The sequence below is a fragment of the Zonotrichia albicollis genome, chromosome 10 (genome assembly GCF_047830755.1).
Source record: "Zonotrichia albicollis isolate bZonAlb1 chromosome 10, bZonAlb1.hap1, whole genome shotgun sequence".
NCBI lineage: Eukaryota > Metazoa > Chordata > Aves > Passeriformes > Passerellidae > Zonotrichia > Zonotrichia albicollis.
Window position 1 is genome coordinate 2,448,039 of NC_133828.1, and position 16,322 is coordinate 2,464,360.

The 16,322-nt window shown below is 42.3% G+C and overlaps 1 protein-coding gene across 2 annotated transcripts in view; it reads right to left on the reverse strand.

Moving 5' to 3' along the window:
* The window catches only part of MBD5 (methyl-CpG binding domain protein 5), a 150,414-nt gene that overhangs the window by 20,340 nt on the left and 113,752 nt on the right, over window positions 1–16,322 (reverse strand). For both annotated transcript variants that reach the window (XM_074547847.1, XM_074547846.1), the window contains 3 exons: window positions 12,984–13,086; window positions 12,390–12,570; window positions 8,151–10,232 (listed from right to left, as the gene is read on the reverse strand). In XM_074547847.1, coding sequence (XP_074403948.1) covers window positions 8,151–10,232; window positions 12,390–12,570; window positions 12,984–13,086 — 2,366 coding nt within the window. The remainder of the gene's footprint in view (window positions 1–8,150; window positions 10,233–12,389; window positions 12,571–12,983; window positions 13,087–16,322) is intronic.

The following is a 16,322-nucleotide window of genomic DNA, read 5'->3' on the forward strand; positions in this document are numbered from 1 at the left end:
TGTGACAGCTCCAAGAGGTACAAAATGAACACAGGACACTTTGCACTGCCCTGAACCCAAGAGAACAAATCCCTCCCCTCTCTCGCAGTGCCATGATCACGCTTCAGAGCAGAAATTAAATAATAAATTAACAAAAGGTGAGGTGAGAGCAAAATTGCAGAGCAGAGCAAATCCCACTCTGGGTGAGTGGGTCAAAAACCCTCATCTTCACAAGAAGCAAATTTTATTCATTGATTTTTAGAACTAAAATCAGTATTTAGAACTAATGCCCCAAGGATTTAAAAATCCTGAGAAGTCCCAAAGACCAACCTGCAGATTTAAGCAATTCCCAATGGAAGAATCAGCTGTGCCACTCCCCTTGGATGTGTTAGGGAGCACATGGAGACATTTTTAATTCGGGCATGAGGAAATTATTCTGGAGAGCCCTCCTGAATACCAAATCTAGTTTGGGTATTTTCCTCATCTCTGTTTGTAATTTATTCCTGCTCCTGCTTCCCATTCTGCTCAAATCCCATGCAAGAGGATTTGCTGAGCAGGAAATCTCCAGGTTGGAAAGCTGCTGCCAGGTTTTGGGGAGGAATGGCTCTATTTCCTCACCCCCAGCTTCTGAGAGGTCCAAAGTGCATTCAACACCTTTTCTCCACATTAATTAAGTATTAAATAATTGCTACTGAGGAAAAAAAAAAAAAGCCTTGATGGATACTGAGTAGGAGGCAGAAAATGTGTTCTTATTTCAATCCAGACTGGAAAGTTGGGAGTCAGAGAGGGATGAGCAGCCAGACTTCAGCAGGAAAATAAAACACCAATAAATGTGCCCCCAGCCTCTGTCCAACCTGCACAGCAGGAACGGGGCTGGGTGTATTTACAGAATTTACAGCTGCAGCTGGGGACAAATTCCTCTGTGGCACCAGAGATCAAAACACCATCCCAACAAGTCAATATTCAATTATGAGGACAGCCATGCAAAGTCATTTCCACTGGGATGTGGAGCTGTGAGAGATCCACAATGGTTGGCCCCAGACCAAAGGACACAATGGTGACAACACCCCCAGAACTCCAAAACCCCAAACCCCCAAAACTCCAAAACCCTCAAAACTCCAAAACTTCAAAACGCTTAGAACTCCAAAAACCCCAAACACCAAAACCCCAAAACCCCTAAAGCTCCAAACCCCCAACTCCAAAACTTTAAAACCCTTAAAACTCCAAAACCCCTCAAACTCCAAAACCTCCAAATCCCAAAACTCCTAAAATTCCAACACCACCCAACTCCCAAAGCTCCAAAACTTCAAAACCCTCAAAACTCCAAAACTTCAAAACACTTAGAACTCCAAAACCCCAAAACACCAAAACCCCAAAACTCCAAAACCCCTAAAGCTCCAAACCCCCAAAACTCCAAAACTTTAAAACCCTTAAAACTCCAAAACCCCAAAACCCCTCAAACTCCAAAACCTCCAAATCCCAAAACTCCTAAAATTCCAACACCACCCAACTCCCAAAGCTCCAAAACTTCAAAACTCTTAAAACTCCACAACTCCAAAATCCCCAAACTCCCAAAACTCCGAAACCCCAAAAACACCCAACTCCCAAAGCTCCAAAAACCTAAAACTTTAAAACTCTAAAACTCCAAAAAGACCCAACCTCCAAAGCTCCAAAAACCTAAAACCTCTAAAACTTTAAAACTCTAAAACTCCAAAAACACCCAACCTCCAAAGCTCCAAAAACCTAAAACTTTAAAACTCTAAAACTCCAAAAACACCCAACCTCCAAAGCTCCAAAAACCTAAACCCCCTAAAATTTCAAAACTCTAAAACTCCAAAACTCTAGAACCCCAAAACTCTCAAACTCCAAATCCCCAAACCTCCATCACCCAAGGGTTTTCTGTGCCACCCCCAGGCTCTATGATGAGAAACACAAGCAGGAGTTGAACACCAAAAGGAAATCCAAGTCCTGATTTTATTTACGAGCATTTTTAATTCTACTTTCTTTTCAGAGCAGGTTCATTTTCCTGTGTGCCTTTTAGCTGTGTTCCTTTTCTTCAAGCATTGCTTGACAGATGTTCTGAAGCAAGGACAATGAAATAAATCCTATTATGGAATCAGTTTGTGCTCAAGAAGACCCACTTAAAATAAAGAAATCAGAGTGGAAAATATTCATCGTGAATATCTCAGGATTGTTCTTCCCATAGATGCATTTTCCACAAGGACTGCACTCGGAGTGTATTAATTAGAGAAGAATATTTCAAGTGCTATTTTGCAGCTCTTTTCCCTGTGAGAAGCTCTCCATTACACATCCCTGTATTTAAATAATCTCAAAAACACAGTGCTGGAATTTGTGGGGAAAAAATATTCACTAAAGCAGCACTGAGAGAAGTGGAAGGGCAGAACTTACTCACCAGCCATTACCACCTGAAACGTTTTTAGAACTGAGCACAAATAAATGGTATTGTGAAAAACGCGTATTTTGTGATTAGTTTTTGATAAATATTAAAATTAATATTATACGTGTCACTCATTCTCCTTCTGGAGACCCTGCAGTGCCCTGAGACAGCACAGAAATCACCAAAAATGGCCCAAAAAATAAAAAATCCCCATTAGAACCAGTAAAAATCCTCAACTGCCCTCAACTCCATGGCCATGGGATGTGCTCTGCTGGGAAATATTCACCTGCCTGCCCAAAATTCCTGTGCACCACCCTCCATCATCACAAAACTGAAATCCTTGAAATCTGAAAAATTCCCTAAAAATTGCCCAAAATTCCTGTGCACCACGCTCCATCAGCACAAAACTGAAATCCTTGAAATCTGAAAAATTCCCCAAAAATTGCCCAAAATTCCTGTGCACCACGCTCCATCATCACATGGGGTTTGCATGCACAACAAAACTGAAATCCTTGAAATCTGAAAAATTCCCCAAAAATTTAGAGGGAAGGGCAAAAAGCCCAGAACTATTTTTTGGGGGGAGGAAAAAAAAAAAAGCCCAGAACAACAGAAGTCCATCAAATTAGCCTTTTTAAAATGTAATAAAATTAGGGGGTTTTAAAATTTTTATAAAATAAGAAATTTTAGAAATTAGAAATTAAAAATTGGAAATTTCTAATTTTTTTTTAAATTAGAATTTAAAAAAAAAAACTTCATAAAATTAGGGATTTTTTAAAATCTAATTTTTAGAATTTCATATCTGTTCCAGTTTCAGTCTTGGCTCTTCTCCCTGCCCATCTCCTGTGATTTCTGCATTTCCCAGCACTGCTGGGCTGGAAATGACTTGGAGGGAAGTGTTGTGAATTCAGGATTTTCCCACTCACAGCTGTGGCAGATGCATTGCAAATGAAGGAAAACACTCCACGGTGAATTTGGGGAAATAAAAATTCAATAAAAAGCATTATTTCCTCCAATAATCCCCACTCATCCCTCCAGCAAATATTGGAGCTGCCCACTGGTTCCATTTCCAGCGAAATACGTGTGGGAAAGCCCACAGGATTAATTCAGGTTTTCTCTGTAATAATATCTTTAATAACACTCATCTTTCTACATTAATTTGTTATTATTTTTTACAAACTCCCTGACTTTTGTCAATATAAAATCCTAGAAAATTGCATGGCAGTTAAAACACCAACCAGGTAACTGAAAGACTGTAAATAGTAGGCAAATTCAAATTTTAAGAACTAAAATCACCAGAAAACCCCAAACAAGCACTGAACATTTCCTTTATTCTTCACAGTTCTTATCTGAAAAGAAAAAAAAAATCACTTTTCTCTCCCCAAAATAATAACAAGGGTAAATAAGTTATTATTTAGAAGTAAGAGTGGGAAAAAGAACCTGGAAATTGAAGTAAATTTAAGTTTAATTTAAGTTAATTTTAAGTAATGAATTTAAGTAAGTGATTCCTTACAATCTTTCCCAAGCAGAGCAAAGAGCCCCTGGATATTCTATAAACCTCAAAAACCAGAATATTTTAATTTTCTTTATAATTAGAGGAGAAGGTTCTTGCCCTCCTGTCTCAGGGTGATTCCAGTTTAATAAGAATTTTTTTCTAGGACACAACAAGTCCCAAAAAGTTGTCAGATATTTTTCTGACCCTGGTGTCCAAAAGTTCTCCTGATTTGGCAATTCTAGGTTATATAAAGTAATTTTGGGGAGCAAATCCAGATTTGTTTGGTTTGATTTGTGTTTCCAACAGTTTGCACTGAGGTGATTGAATCAGAGCCTCCCAACCCCTTCTTTTGGGGTTTTATTTTCCAGCACCATGATCCATTCCCAATTTTCTTGGCTGTATTAAAACAAATTCCTCTCCTCACCCTCACTGATTGGTGTTGTGCTCCTCCCTGTTTAATTATATTTTATTATTTTTATTTTGTGCATTTCACCAGGAAAAATTCCCATTTCAGGGAAGGAATTAGAGCCTTTTTTTTTTTTTTGCCAAATCTACCAATTTTTTGTTCCTTCTGAACTTCAAGACCCAGACTTTCTCCTATATTAAAATGTTAATATTTGACACCAGATATCTTTAATTGCTGTGGTTATTGAGGTTCCCTTAATTTCCCTTCTCAGCAGCCCAGAGCTTTTATTCCCAAATCTTTTCACTCATTTCCATCCACCCCATTATTTATGGACATGGATATTTATGGATATGGATATTTATGGATATTTATGGTTGCTTTCTTAGCAGGATTTGGATGTTGAATGCTCAACCCTCAAACACACATTTCCTACCCTGAGAACCACAAGAAAAAGGTAAATAAATAAAACCCTACAATCAAATCCATCAGCCAGTGATGCAGCTCCATCCTACAAAAAGAGCAAAATCCACCACACACCCCCCGAAAATTACCTGGGAATTAAAGATATTATCTGAGCAAGAAGAAAACAAGAGCTGGAACACCAGAACTTGGTCCATGTGGTTAAATATAATTAAAAGCTTGGGCAATAATTAGCTAATTGTGGGATTCACAGGGGTTTTGCTCTCAGGAGCTATTTCTGAGGAGGAGCTGCTCTGAATTGCTGGCACAGACACAGAAAAGAGATTTAGCAATTAAAATACCTCAAAACAAAGGGAAAAAACCAAGCCACAAACTGAAATATGAGCACGAGATGTTCCTTTAGACATCCTCCTCTGCTGAAATGCTCCTGGAAATTCAGTGTACACGGGGCTTTCAGCAGCTCCAGCCCCAAAACTGGCAGAGCAGAAATTATAAAAAATTATAATAATAAAAATATATATAATATATTTATTATATTATATTATATTATATTATATTATATTATATTATATTATATTATATTATATTATATTATATTATATTATATTATATTATATTATAGTATATATTATATTAAACATATTATATTAAATATATTATAGTATATTATATTTATAATATATAATAATAAAAATATAATAAAAATTAAATAAAAAATTATAATTATACCACAAACTACTCAACATTTCACATGAAGATGGAACATTCCCATTCTCCTGGAGATCCAAGAGAATTCTCCTCTCTGGATTAAAGCTCAGCCCTGAGCCCTGGGCTGCTGGCAGGGCCCAGCAAGAGGCTCAGTGAACATGGGATTTAAAAACTGCAGAGTTTCATACATTTATAAATATATAAATAACACAAAAATAACACAACCTCCTTATAAAAGAACACATTCTCCAGGTTTTATAATAGATATTTGGGGGGAAATAGTAAAGGTAAAAAGATTTTTAGAAAGTTGTGAAAGCTGGTCTTAGGAATAGAAAGAATAAAGGATTTCTAGTTAGCTGTAGTTGTAAAGTTTCAAATAGAAAAGTTACAATAGTACAGTAAGTAAGGACATGAAATAATAGTTTTAGGTTTGGTTAAGTTAGATTTTAAAACTGTAAAAAATATGTTTAATAGGATAATAGAAGGCTCTAAGTTTAATAATGCAGTATTGTGTATTGTTAATAGAAAGTATGTAAGTCAGTATTGCTTGAAATAAGTTATGTGTGTTCTTAGTGACTGGCTAGAATAATATATAATATTATATATATATAAAATATATATATAATATATATTTTATATATTATATAATATATTATATAATATATATAATATATATAATATAATATATATAATATTATAATATGTATAATATATTATATATATTATTTAATATATTATATTATATATATATAATATAAAAGAACATATAATATATAATATATAATTAATATATAATATAGGATATAGGATAGAATAACTATCTGTAAGTTTTAGTGATATGCTATTGGTTAGAAAGTTTTAAAAATGTTTTGTAACAAAGAAATCTCGTTGGCACAACATGAGTTGCTGTTATTTTTTAATTGTTTTAACCATGTTTTAAACCCCCCAGAGATGGTAACAGCAGCAAACCCATTTCCTCTCCAAATCTTCCCTGATGAGCAAACCAGGAAATTTCTCCCTACACACCTCCAACAGTTTATTCAAGCATTTAATTACCACCTCAGTAAAATTACCTCAATAAAAGCAAACACAGGCTTGGCATTCCCTCCTGCTGGCCCTGAAAAGGGGGATTTTGTGCATTTTGGTGCTCCCAGGATCTGCTCCAATCTCTGACACCTCCTCTTTAATTCCAGCAGGAAAGAGCTCGTGGATCACCTGGACATGCACTGCCAGGCTGCAAAAAACCTCCAATTTCTTTGGAGAAGTGACAAAAAGAGGTGTGGGAATGTCCAGAAGTGAATGGATTTTATTCATGGAGAGTGTGTGGAAGTCAGCAGAAGCAAGCCAGCAAGCCAGAATGGTTTTGTCCAGAAAAAGGGAGACATAACTTAGTTTACCATTGGTTTGGGTTTTTTTCCTTTCTGTTTTATTTTTGAGTAGGTGGCTTTCACCATGAACCAGGTGCACTTTGCACTGGGATAAACAAGGAATTTAACAAGGAATAATGCCCTGGGTTGTGAGATATGTGGGTATTCTATTTCCATCTGTCAGAGGTGGGGCAGTTCTCTGCTGTTCATGGGACAGTTTTTCTTTTTCTCTTCCACAGCCAATCCTCCCTCAGGAGATCTCTGCTGTTCTTGGGCCATTAATTATTAATTATCTTCTGTTCATGGGCCATTAATTATTAATTATCTGCTGTCCATGGCCAGCGAGTGTCCCTGCATGGCTGATCCAATTCCATCATCCCATGGGGAGATGCTGTGCCCAGGGGAGGAGCCAAGCATTCCTGCCTGGGTACAATCTGAGGGTTGGGACAGCACAGCAGCCTCTGCCCCCTGCATTGCCAGAGGAGCAGCTTTGTGCTCCCTGCATTCCCAAGGAGCAGCTTTGTGCCCCCTGCATTCCCACAGGAGCAGCTTTGTGCCCCTGCATTGCCAGAGGAGCAGCTTTGTGCCCCCTGCATTCCCACAGGAGCAGCTTTGTGCCCTCTGCATTCCCAGAGGAGCAGCTTTGTGCCCCCTGCATTGCCAGAGGAGCAGTTTGTGCCCCCTGCATTCCCACAGGAGCAGCTTTGTGCCCTCTGCATTCCCAGAGGAGCAGCTTTGTGCCCCCTGCATTGCCAGAGGAGCAGTTTGTGCCCCCTGCATTCCCACAGGAGCAGCTTTGTGCCCCCTGCATTGCCAGAGGAGCAGCTTTGCCTCCCCTGCATTCCCACAGGAGCAGCTTTGTGCCCCCTGCATTCCCACAGGAGCAGCTTTGTGCCCCCTGCATTCCCACAGGAGCAGCTTTGTGCCCCCTGCATTCCCAGAGGAGCCCAGGCCCATCTCCATCACCCCTGGAGCTGCAGAGGAAAACTCCCCCCTTGTGCAGGATCCCTGCTGCAGCAGAGCCACAGCTGGCACTGCAGGAGGGCTGAGCCCCCCTGGATGGGGCTGGGACACCCCCCGACACACAGGGGACAGGGCATGGTCTGACTCTGGCAGAGGTTTATTTTTTGTTTGTACTATTGCATTTATATTTTTAATTTTCCTAGTAAAGAACTGTTATTCATATTCCCATATCATAGCCTTTTAATCTCAGAAATTATAATAATTCAGAGGGAGGGGGTTTACTTTTCCCATTTCAGGGCAGGCTCTGCCTTCCTTAGCAGACACCTGGCTTTCCAAACCCAGACAAACATCCAAAAGCAGCCACCAGAGATTCCCAGGGACAGAAACCCGTGACCATCCCCTGGCACAGCCACGTACCTGCTTCAGGGCTGCTCTGGTTGCAGCTGCTCCCGATGCTGTTGGGGATGCCTGGCGTGGAGGGCGCCTGGAGCCGGGCCTGGGCCGGGCTGGGGTGCAGGGAGCTCCCCAAGGCCATTCCCGCCTGGGGGAGCATCCCGCAGCTCCCGGCCTGCATCTGGTTGAGGAGCCCCGCCAGGTGGTTGGAGGGGGCAGCGCCGGGCCCGAAGCCGGGGCTGGGGCTGGGGTTGGGGCAGGGCAGCCCCGGGGGCAGCGCGGGCTCCGCCAGGTGCAGCTGGGCACCGGGGCAGGGCACGGCGCCGCCGGAGCCCCCGCAGCCCGAGGAACTATTGCTGCTCCCGTGGGAGCTCTGACAACTCATGGACTGCAGGAGCTGCGACATGGAGCTGATGGGGAAGGAGCTTTGACTTGGCTTTCTGATCAAATCGGAGCCGGCTTTGGGAAGGCCAGAGCTGTCCAGCTGAGACTGCCTCAGCAAGCTCAGCACCGTGGTGGTGGGCTGCTTCCTTTTCCTCAGAGGATCCTTTTGCTGAGACATCAATTTATCTCTCAGTGCTGCCCGGCCGCTCTGCCCTTCCGTGGTGGGGAGGAGCACGTTGGCAGCAGGAGGGAACATGGGATTTAAAGTGCTGTGTCCTTCGGTGCTGCCGCCGCTGGCAACAGGTCCAGAATTGCTACTGCTGTTATTGTTGTTACCAGCAAGTTTATTTTGATTTGCTAGCTGTGCTTTGGCTGCTGCTGAGAGTAAACTGCTTGCTGGAAAAGAGGCAGCGTTGTGCTGGTTCAAGATCTGATTTAAAGGCATTCCCAGCAAACCAGGCTGACTCTTCAAGGAACCGCTTCCGGCCGACGCAGCGGGAAAAACGGCGTTGTTGGGAGGATTTAACACGTTACTCATTCCAGCAATTAACGGGTTGGGGATGTCCTTGTACTGACTGAGTCCGTCGTGCTTGGTGGAAGGGCTGGATGGCATGGATGGCCTCGGCGACCCTATGGTTGACCTCGGGGACCTGGGAGGGACTTTGATACCGCTACAGGACGACCCCACGGGAGGCAGCAGGAAGTTTCCGTGATCGGACGAGGTGGAAGAAGAACGCGATCTTTGGGGAGAAGCCTCGATCCTCGCCATGCCGGGCGCCATGGCGTGAACGGGGGACGTCACCGGCGACGGGGACAGCGACGTGGACGCCGAGTGCTGAACCCTTTGGACGTGGGCGCCATGGTTGATGTGGGCGGGTTTGACGGTGGGCAGGGGCAGGTTGCTGGGCAGGGGCACCACGGCGGGGGGCATGCTTACATTCATCACGGGTACCTGAGAGTGGACACTCGAGTGGAACGTGGTGGGGTTCATGATCACGGGGTTCTGGTTCGGCGGCTTGCTGGGAATGGGGTCCAGAATGCCAAGCGGATCCTTCTCGGATGTTAATGGCTTTTTCTGAAGAGCACAAGAAGGCGGTGGAGGAGGCGGGGGTGGGCCTTGGGGGGGTTTATGGTGGAACATTGCTCGTGGTATTTCCATACCGGCCGAAAAGTTACACAGGGGTTTTTTCATGACTGGGCTCTTGGTGGTCAGGGTGGGGGAAAGAGGTATATTAGTCCTTCCAGCCATGGCACAGGATGACTGTATGGGAGAGCCGTGGAGCATGACCGACGGCGGGGACAGAGGCGTCCTGGTCATGTGGATGGGACTGGAGTTGGGCGCTCCGTGAAAACTGGGATTGTTCCTCGTGAAGACGTCGGGGCTCCCGAGCGGGTCGGTCCTGGGCGAGATGGAGCCGTCCCCGTAGATCTGCGAGCCCGAGGAGGCCGGGCTGGGCATCCCCCCGTGGCTGCCGCGGTACGGAGACTTCTGCCCCAGTTCATTGCTCCCCAACCTCTGCCTGGGATAGGCAGGATGGAGCTCTGCTTGCTGGCTTCCAGCCATTTCTTGCACATAAAGCCTACCCATGGCATTAGATGCCCCCATCATCAACTTGAAAGGAGTCTTACATTCCGGCATCACAGAATTTGTAATTCCTTCATGTGATTTATTCCTCATCGACCTTGGAGTTGCTGCTCGGGTGGGAACTACTGGCGTTGCACCTGGCGTGGGAAACACACAACAGTTACTACTGGTTGTAAATCCAGTGCCCCACGTTTCAGGACAAAGCTGCTGAGGGTGAAAACGTTCCCAAAAAAGCTCAGGGAGCCTTTGGCTAAACTTTTGCTTCAGCAGAAATAAACCCTCAATCTCCAAGCTGGAACGGTGCCTGTCCCCAGTGACACAGCTGTAATTCCGTATCCCACAGAAACATGGACTGTTTGGAACCTTTTTCCTTGCCTTTTGCCTTTTCCAAGCAAGCCTCCTGCATCTCCAGCATCCCCCCTCTGGCAGGAGGAGAGGGATGGCTGTGGCAGGGAAAAGGAGCCTCTGGCACCATCTATTGAGGACAGGAGGAACAAAGCCTGTCCAGGACTGAGACTCAGTTCCCACAGAAAAGATCCTGTCCCAAATGAGGCATCCTGAATGTTCCTGTTTGTTTGCAGGATAAAAGCCTTGGGGATAATTGCACATGATGGAAAAATTCCCTGTAAATCCCACTTTTTAGGCTACACCTTCCAACAAACACAAGACCACTTTCCAGCTTTATTTAAAGAGATTTTTTCCCAATGTTTTACTTCCAGACTAGAAGCACAAGCAGCTCCAAGTCTGGGGGACTTTCTGCCAGTTTTGCAGCTCTGGGAATTTGCAATTCAGCTTGCAGTGCTTGGCATGAAGCCTCTGGATGTGCAAAATTCAGCTGGAATTGGGAGCTAAAAATTCTGTGTTCAAATGAACCCAGAGGTGCCTTGGAATTCCTCTGCTCATCTTTCAGCCTGGTCAGACAGCACTGACAATCCTGCCTTCATCCTATTTGCTCCAATGTGAGAGAAACAAACATTTCCCCTGTCCCCAGATACAACCAAATTCTCATTTAGGGGACAAAACTAAAGGCTGAACTGCAAAATAAAATAATTATGAGAGGCCTCACCTTGAGTGCTGGAAATAAGCAAATGGTCACATATAAATGTGCAAAAATTTTGCTTACAGGGAGATTTATTGGGGAATTTTCTTCTTTGCTTATGCACAAAATTCTGACTGACAGAGAAAGAGCACAGAAATATATAAATTACCTCCATTTTGCTGATTTTTTGAAAACAGGAATGTAATTTAACTACTACTCATTGAAAAAATTAAGCAGGGAAATGCACAGAAACTTGGGAAATTCCACTGACACTTAAAACCAAAATTACACTGAAAAAAAATTTTCAAGCAAAGTTTTAAATCCTAAATTTCAACGTGAAAAGGCAGGGGCACATCAGTGCTATGAACAGCATGGGTCTGTTAGCACTGGCACGTCTCTAAAATTTATTGTTTCTTGGTTTTCTTGTATTTTTTTCCCCTTTGAAGAGGGAAGAGCCCACTTGAGTTGGCCAGGTGCTCTCACAGCAATGAGGGGTGCAGGGAGCTCAGGCCTTTTCCCAGGAGCTGCAACCCCAGAGTACAAAATTATAAACTCAGCCCCTTCCCTCCTCTGTCCTGCCCACTGGGATTTGTCATTCTCTGCAGAACCTGTTCCTGTGACCCTGACAAAGTCCCCGATTTTGGGTGAATTTCTGGGTTTGGAGCTGTTTCAGTGCTAACTTTGCTTTCACTCCAGGCCTCAGGGAACCCCCTTGGTTTTACACCTTTGTTTGGAGAGTACCTGTCAACTTCAGCCACCAACAAATGTCCTCACTTTTTTTTATTGGTGGGGATAATTAAAATGCTAATCCAGGTTGGTGGCCAAAAGTAATCCTTGAGAAATGACAGTGGAGATCTCCTCTTGCTGTCTATTCTCCTTTACAATACAATTTCCCATTTAGCCAAGTCCTTAGCCACATCCTAATCCCTTCATAATCACTTTATTCTGCTCCTCTAATTTCCCATGTGACAGAATATCAGACACATTACTACAGTTCCAAAAGATGAGAGCTAATGTATTTTCTTTGTCTAGAACAATCTGATATCTTTTCCAAGAAAATCATGCTCTTAGTCTGGGCTGACCTGCTTTTAGACTCATTTTCTATCTACCTCCATCTCTGCCTACTCCCTTTATTTATTCCTTCAATCTGCTTATTTTTGCACTTGTGGCCAGACTTTGGGGGTGGTTTTGCACAGTAATTATGTGTATAAAAATCAGATTATTCCATGATTCTGCATGATTTCATTTTACTCACTTGTTCCACCACCAGGACTAGTTAGAACCAGTGAAGGATGTGGTGCTTCCATGCTTTTGTGAAGTGTAGCCACAGCAATAATTTTCCTTTTGTGAATGCATAGTTTGGTGACATCTTCGTCCGCTTTAACATCTTCAGCAGTTCTCTGCTTCACAGCAGCTCCAGGATCAAAATTAAAGACCTGGCAGTGAAAATTCCAGTGTTTAAAAGAATGACTACAGGCAGCAAATTCACAAAAATTAGGAATTTTATATTTTATAAAGGAATTCTCCTCTGCTCCTGACTGCTCCTATACTGCCCAAGGGATTCCCCGACAGGATGTTTGGAAACAACAAATAAAAAATTAAAATATTTATAATAACTGAGTCAGATCCTCTGCAAGAGGGGCTAAGGATAAAATTTTTTTTTATATAAAATTTTTTTAATATAAATTTTTTTAATATAAAATTTATATAAAATTTTATTTTATATTTTTAATCTAACTTTGAGTGGACACCATTTATTTTAGAGATGACCTGAACAGAGTCTGAGTCACCAGCACGGGCAGCTGATAAATATTATTGCACCCAGATCCAAAATGATGCTGTGCTTTACCTTGGGAAGAACAAGAGGACATTCTAGGCCACACTTGCACGTTCCATCAGTCAGCAAGTAAGTCTTCACCTGCTCCAAGCAGGATAATAAAGACCCACTGGGACTGCAAAGGAACAGAAATGATGAATACAAGCTCTTGGATAGGCCAGGACTTTGTATCTGCTCACAAGGACAATGGGTAAAATCACATTTCAGATTTTTTTTTCTCATAGTACTTCTTGCTTTTATTGAAGAATTGAGATAATACTTACAAAAAAAAAACAAAACAAAACCCCAAACATATTTTAAAGGAAACAAAACTGTTGCAGCTGGGTCCCTTTGATGCACAACGTTTGGTTTCATTCAGCTAAAATTTTGTAAAATTTTGATCTTCTCACTGAAAGTAAGAAATATTACCCCAAGGAGCCAGGCCAGCCAGCTCCTGACAAACTGCACTTGGATTTCTCCAACTCCCACCAGAAAATCATTATCTCCACTTCCCAAAATAGGGCACTGGGAACTCTGTTATGGCAAAATCACTAATTCATAATATAAAAAAAACCTTCTCGTGTCCCCAGCCTGTAACTTGCAGACTGCTCTTTATTGCTGGGCCAGCTGAACTGTTTATCCTGAATAAAACACTGGTTATTAATGGCAGCTGTAAATAGCCCTAATTCAAACAAAACCAGCTCAAGTGGAATAGTTTGGATCACAAAACCACTCCTGACTCAAAATTCCAAGCTGTGAGGAACTTTGGTGCTTCATAAACACCTCACCCTGCACGAGTCACATCTGAAGCAACATCTGCAAGTGACATTTCAAGCCCTGCTGACAGTTTAAATAAGTCATTTCTTTGCCAGGCATGGCCTGAAATAGTTATTTTTGGGAGAAGTGCTCAGGTTGAATCTGTGTAGCAGTGACAGCTTGGAGGGTGAGGAAGATGAAAGAGCAACCTAAAAATAAAGGTCCAGGTCTGGTGACTGGTCAGGAGTCTGAAATCCCTGGGGAGCAGGGGGAAACTGCTCTTTTATTTTGCTTATTATTTTATTTGCTTTTGTTTATTTTCATTACTGCAGGATCCTGGCTGATCCCTTTGGATGTTCCCCCTGTCCTGACCATGCTGAGCCCAAACTCCACGCTGGAGGATGGAACAGCTTCCCAAGGGAGAATCCCACCCTGACGTTTGCTCTGCACCATCCCATCCACACCCAAAATCCCTCCAGACACTTCCTGTGATCCTAAAAATCTCCTGTTAAAAGGCATTTCTGGGAATATGCTCTGCAGTGAGGATGCTGTTTTATTTGCATTGGCTAAAAAAGGCTCCTTTTCCTGGGGTATTTTTAGAAAAAAGTGATTTTAAATGACCCGGGTGTGCTGTTGGGATGCTGGAGTGAAAAGGAGCGTGCTGCCAGTCAGGAGTGGGGAGGAAGGGCAATCCCTGAATCTGTGGGATCCAGCATTCCTACTGCACACACAGGCAGGGCTATCCATCCACAAAACACAACTAAATTTAAAAAAGGGCCATTTTCCCCCATTTCTGCCTTGACCCTGGGCACAGCTGTAACTGCAAAGTCTCGTGTGTGCACACAGAGTTATTGACACTTCTGTAACACAAAGGATAACCCAAAGCTTCTTTTGTAGGAAAGTGCCACAAAATCATGGAATTGCAGACGCTCTGGCTTGGGAAGGAGCTGAAGCTCGGCTGATTCCAGCCCTGGAATCACCTCCCAGCCCCTCCAGCCTGGCCCTGCACACTCGCAGGGGTGATTTAGGCCCCACTCAGCAGCTCTGTTTTGCTAAGAAAAACCCTCAGAGTCAACTCAGTGCTTCCAGCAGGTAACGAAAACCACTTAATGAATGGATTTAATCTTGATTTAACCCAAAGCAACTGCTGACAGCTGACAGGAAAGCATCTGTGCTTTCCAAGGAGGCACAAACACGGAGTCTTTATTCAGCTGGGATCATCTATTCCACTTGAATCGTGTCAGATCTGAATATATCCACTAATTTTTCCCTGGGATAGCTGTGGAGTCAATATTGTTTGACCTTTCCTTGCCTGTGCACGCTGGCAGGGCACAGAGGAGCTTGTGGAAACTCAATCCTGGGGGATTCCGCTGCCCTCAGAGCCTGGGGATGCTCCAAGGCAGGCAAAAATTGGATTATTGCACTCCCACCTTCCCAAATAACACCTCCTGCTCGGGCCTTGCACACACAGCAGTGCAAAACACTTTTATTCATCAGAAACTCTGAGAAAGTGAGCAGAAAATTCACCAAGGAATAGAAAAATACACTGGAAAACTTGGGAAGAGGGCAGGAATGAACTTCACGGAAGCTGTTGTGTAAAATTTGTTAGGGCTGGGGGAAATGAAGTTTACAAGCTGAGTGGGATCATCAGGTAAATAAAAGCACCAGAAAATTCACCAAGGAATAAAAAAATACACTGGAAAACTTGGGAAGAGGGCAGTAAAAGAGCTTCAGTAATGCTGTTGTGTAGAAGTTTTTGGGCTGGGGGAAATCAAGTTTAAAAGCTGAGCGTGATAATCAGGTAAATAAAAGCATCAGAAAATTCACCAAGAAATAATAAAAAAAAAAAATCATTGGAAAACTTGGGAAGAGGGCAGTAAAGAGCTTCAGTAATGCTGTTGTGTAGAACTTTTTAGGGCTGCGGAAAATTAGGTTTAAAAGCTCAGTGGGGTCATCAGGTAATTAAAAGCACCAGAAAATTCACCAAGGAATAAAAAAATACATTGGAAAACTTGGGAAGAGGGCAGTAAATGTTAATGCTGTTGTGTAGAATTTTTTAGGGTTGTAGAAAATTAAGTTTAAAAGCTCAGTGTGGTCATCTGGTAAATAAACTACCAGAAAATTCACTATTCAAAAAATTGTAAGAAAAAAAATTATAGATATTATTTATATATATAAAAATAAATTTATATATTATTTATATATATCTATATATATAAATAAATTCCATAGAATCATGGAATTCAAAGACTAAAAAAATACATTGGAAAACTTGGGAAGAGGGCAGTAAATGTTAATGCTGTTGTGTAGAACTTTTTAGGGTTGTAGAAAATTAAGTTTAAAAGCTCAGTGGGGTCATCTGGTAAATAAACTACCAGAAAAGTCACTATTCAGAAAATTGTAAGAAAAAAAAATATAGATATTATTTATATATATAAAAATAAATTTATATATTATTTATATATATATATATAAAAAGGCAGGAATAACATTTACTTCTCCAAAGCTGTTGTGTAAAACTTGTTAGGGCTGGGGGAAATTAAGTTCAAAAGTTGCATGGGATCATCTGGTAAATAAACTACCAGAAAAGTCACTATTCAGAAAACTGTAAGGAAA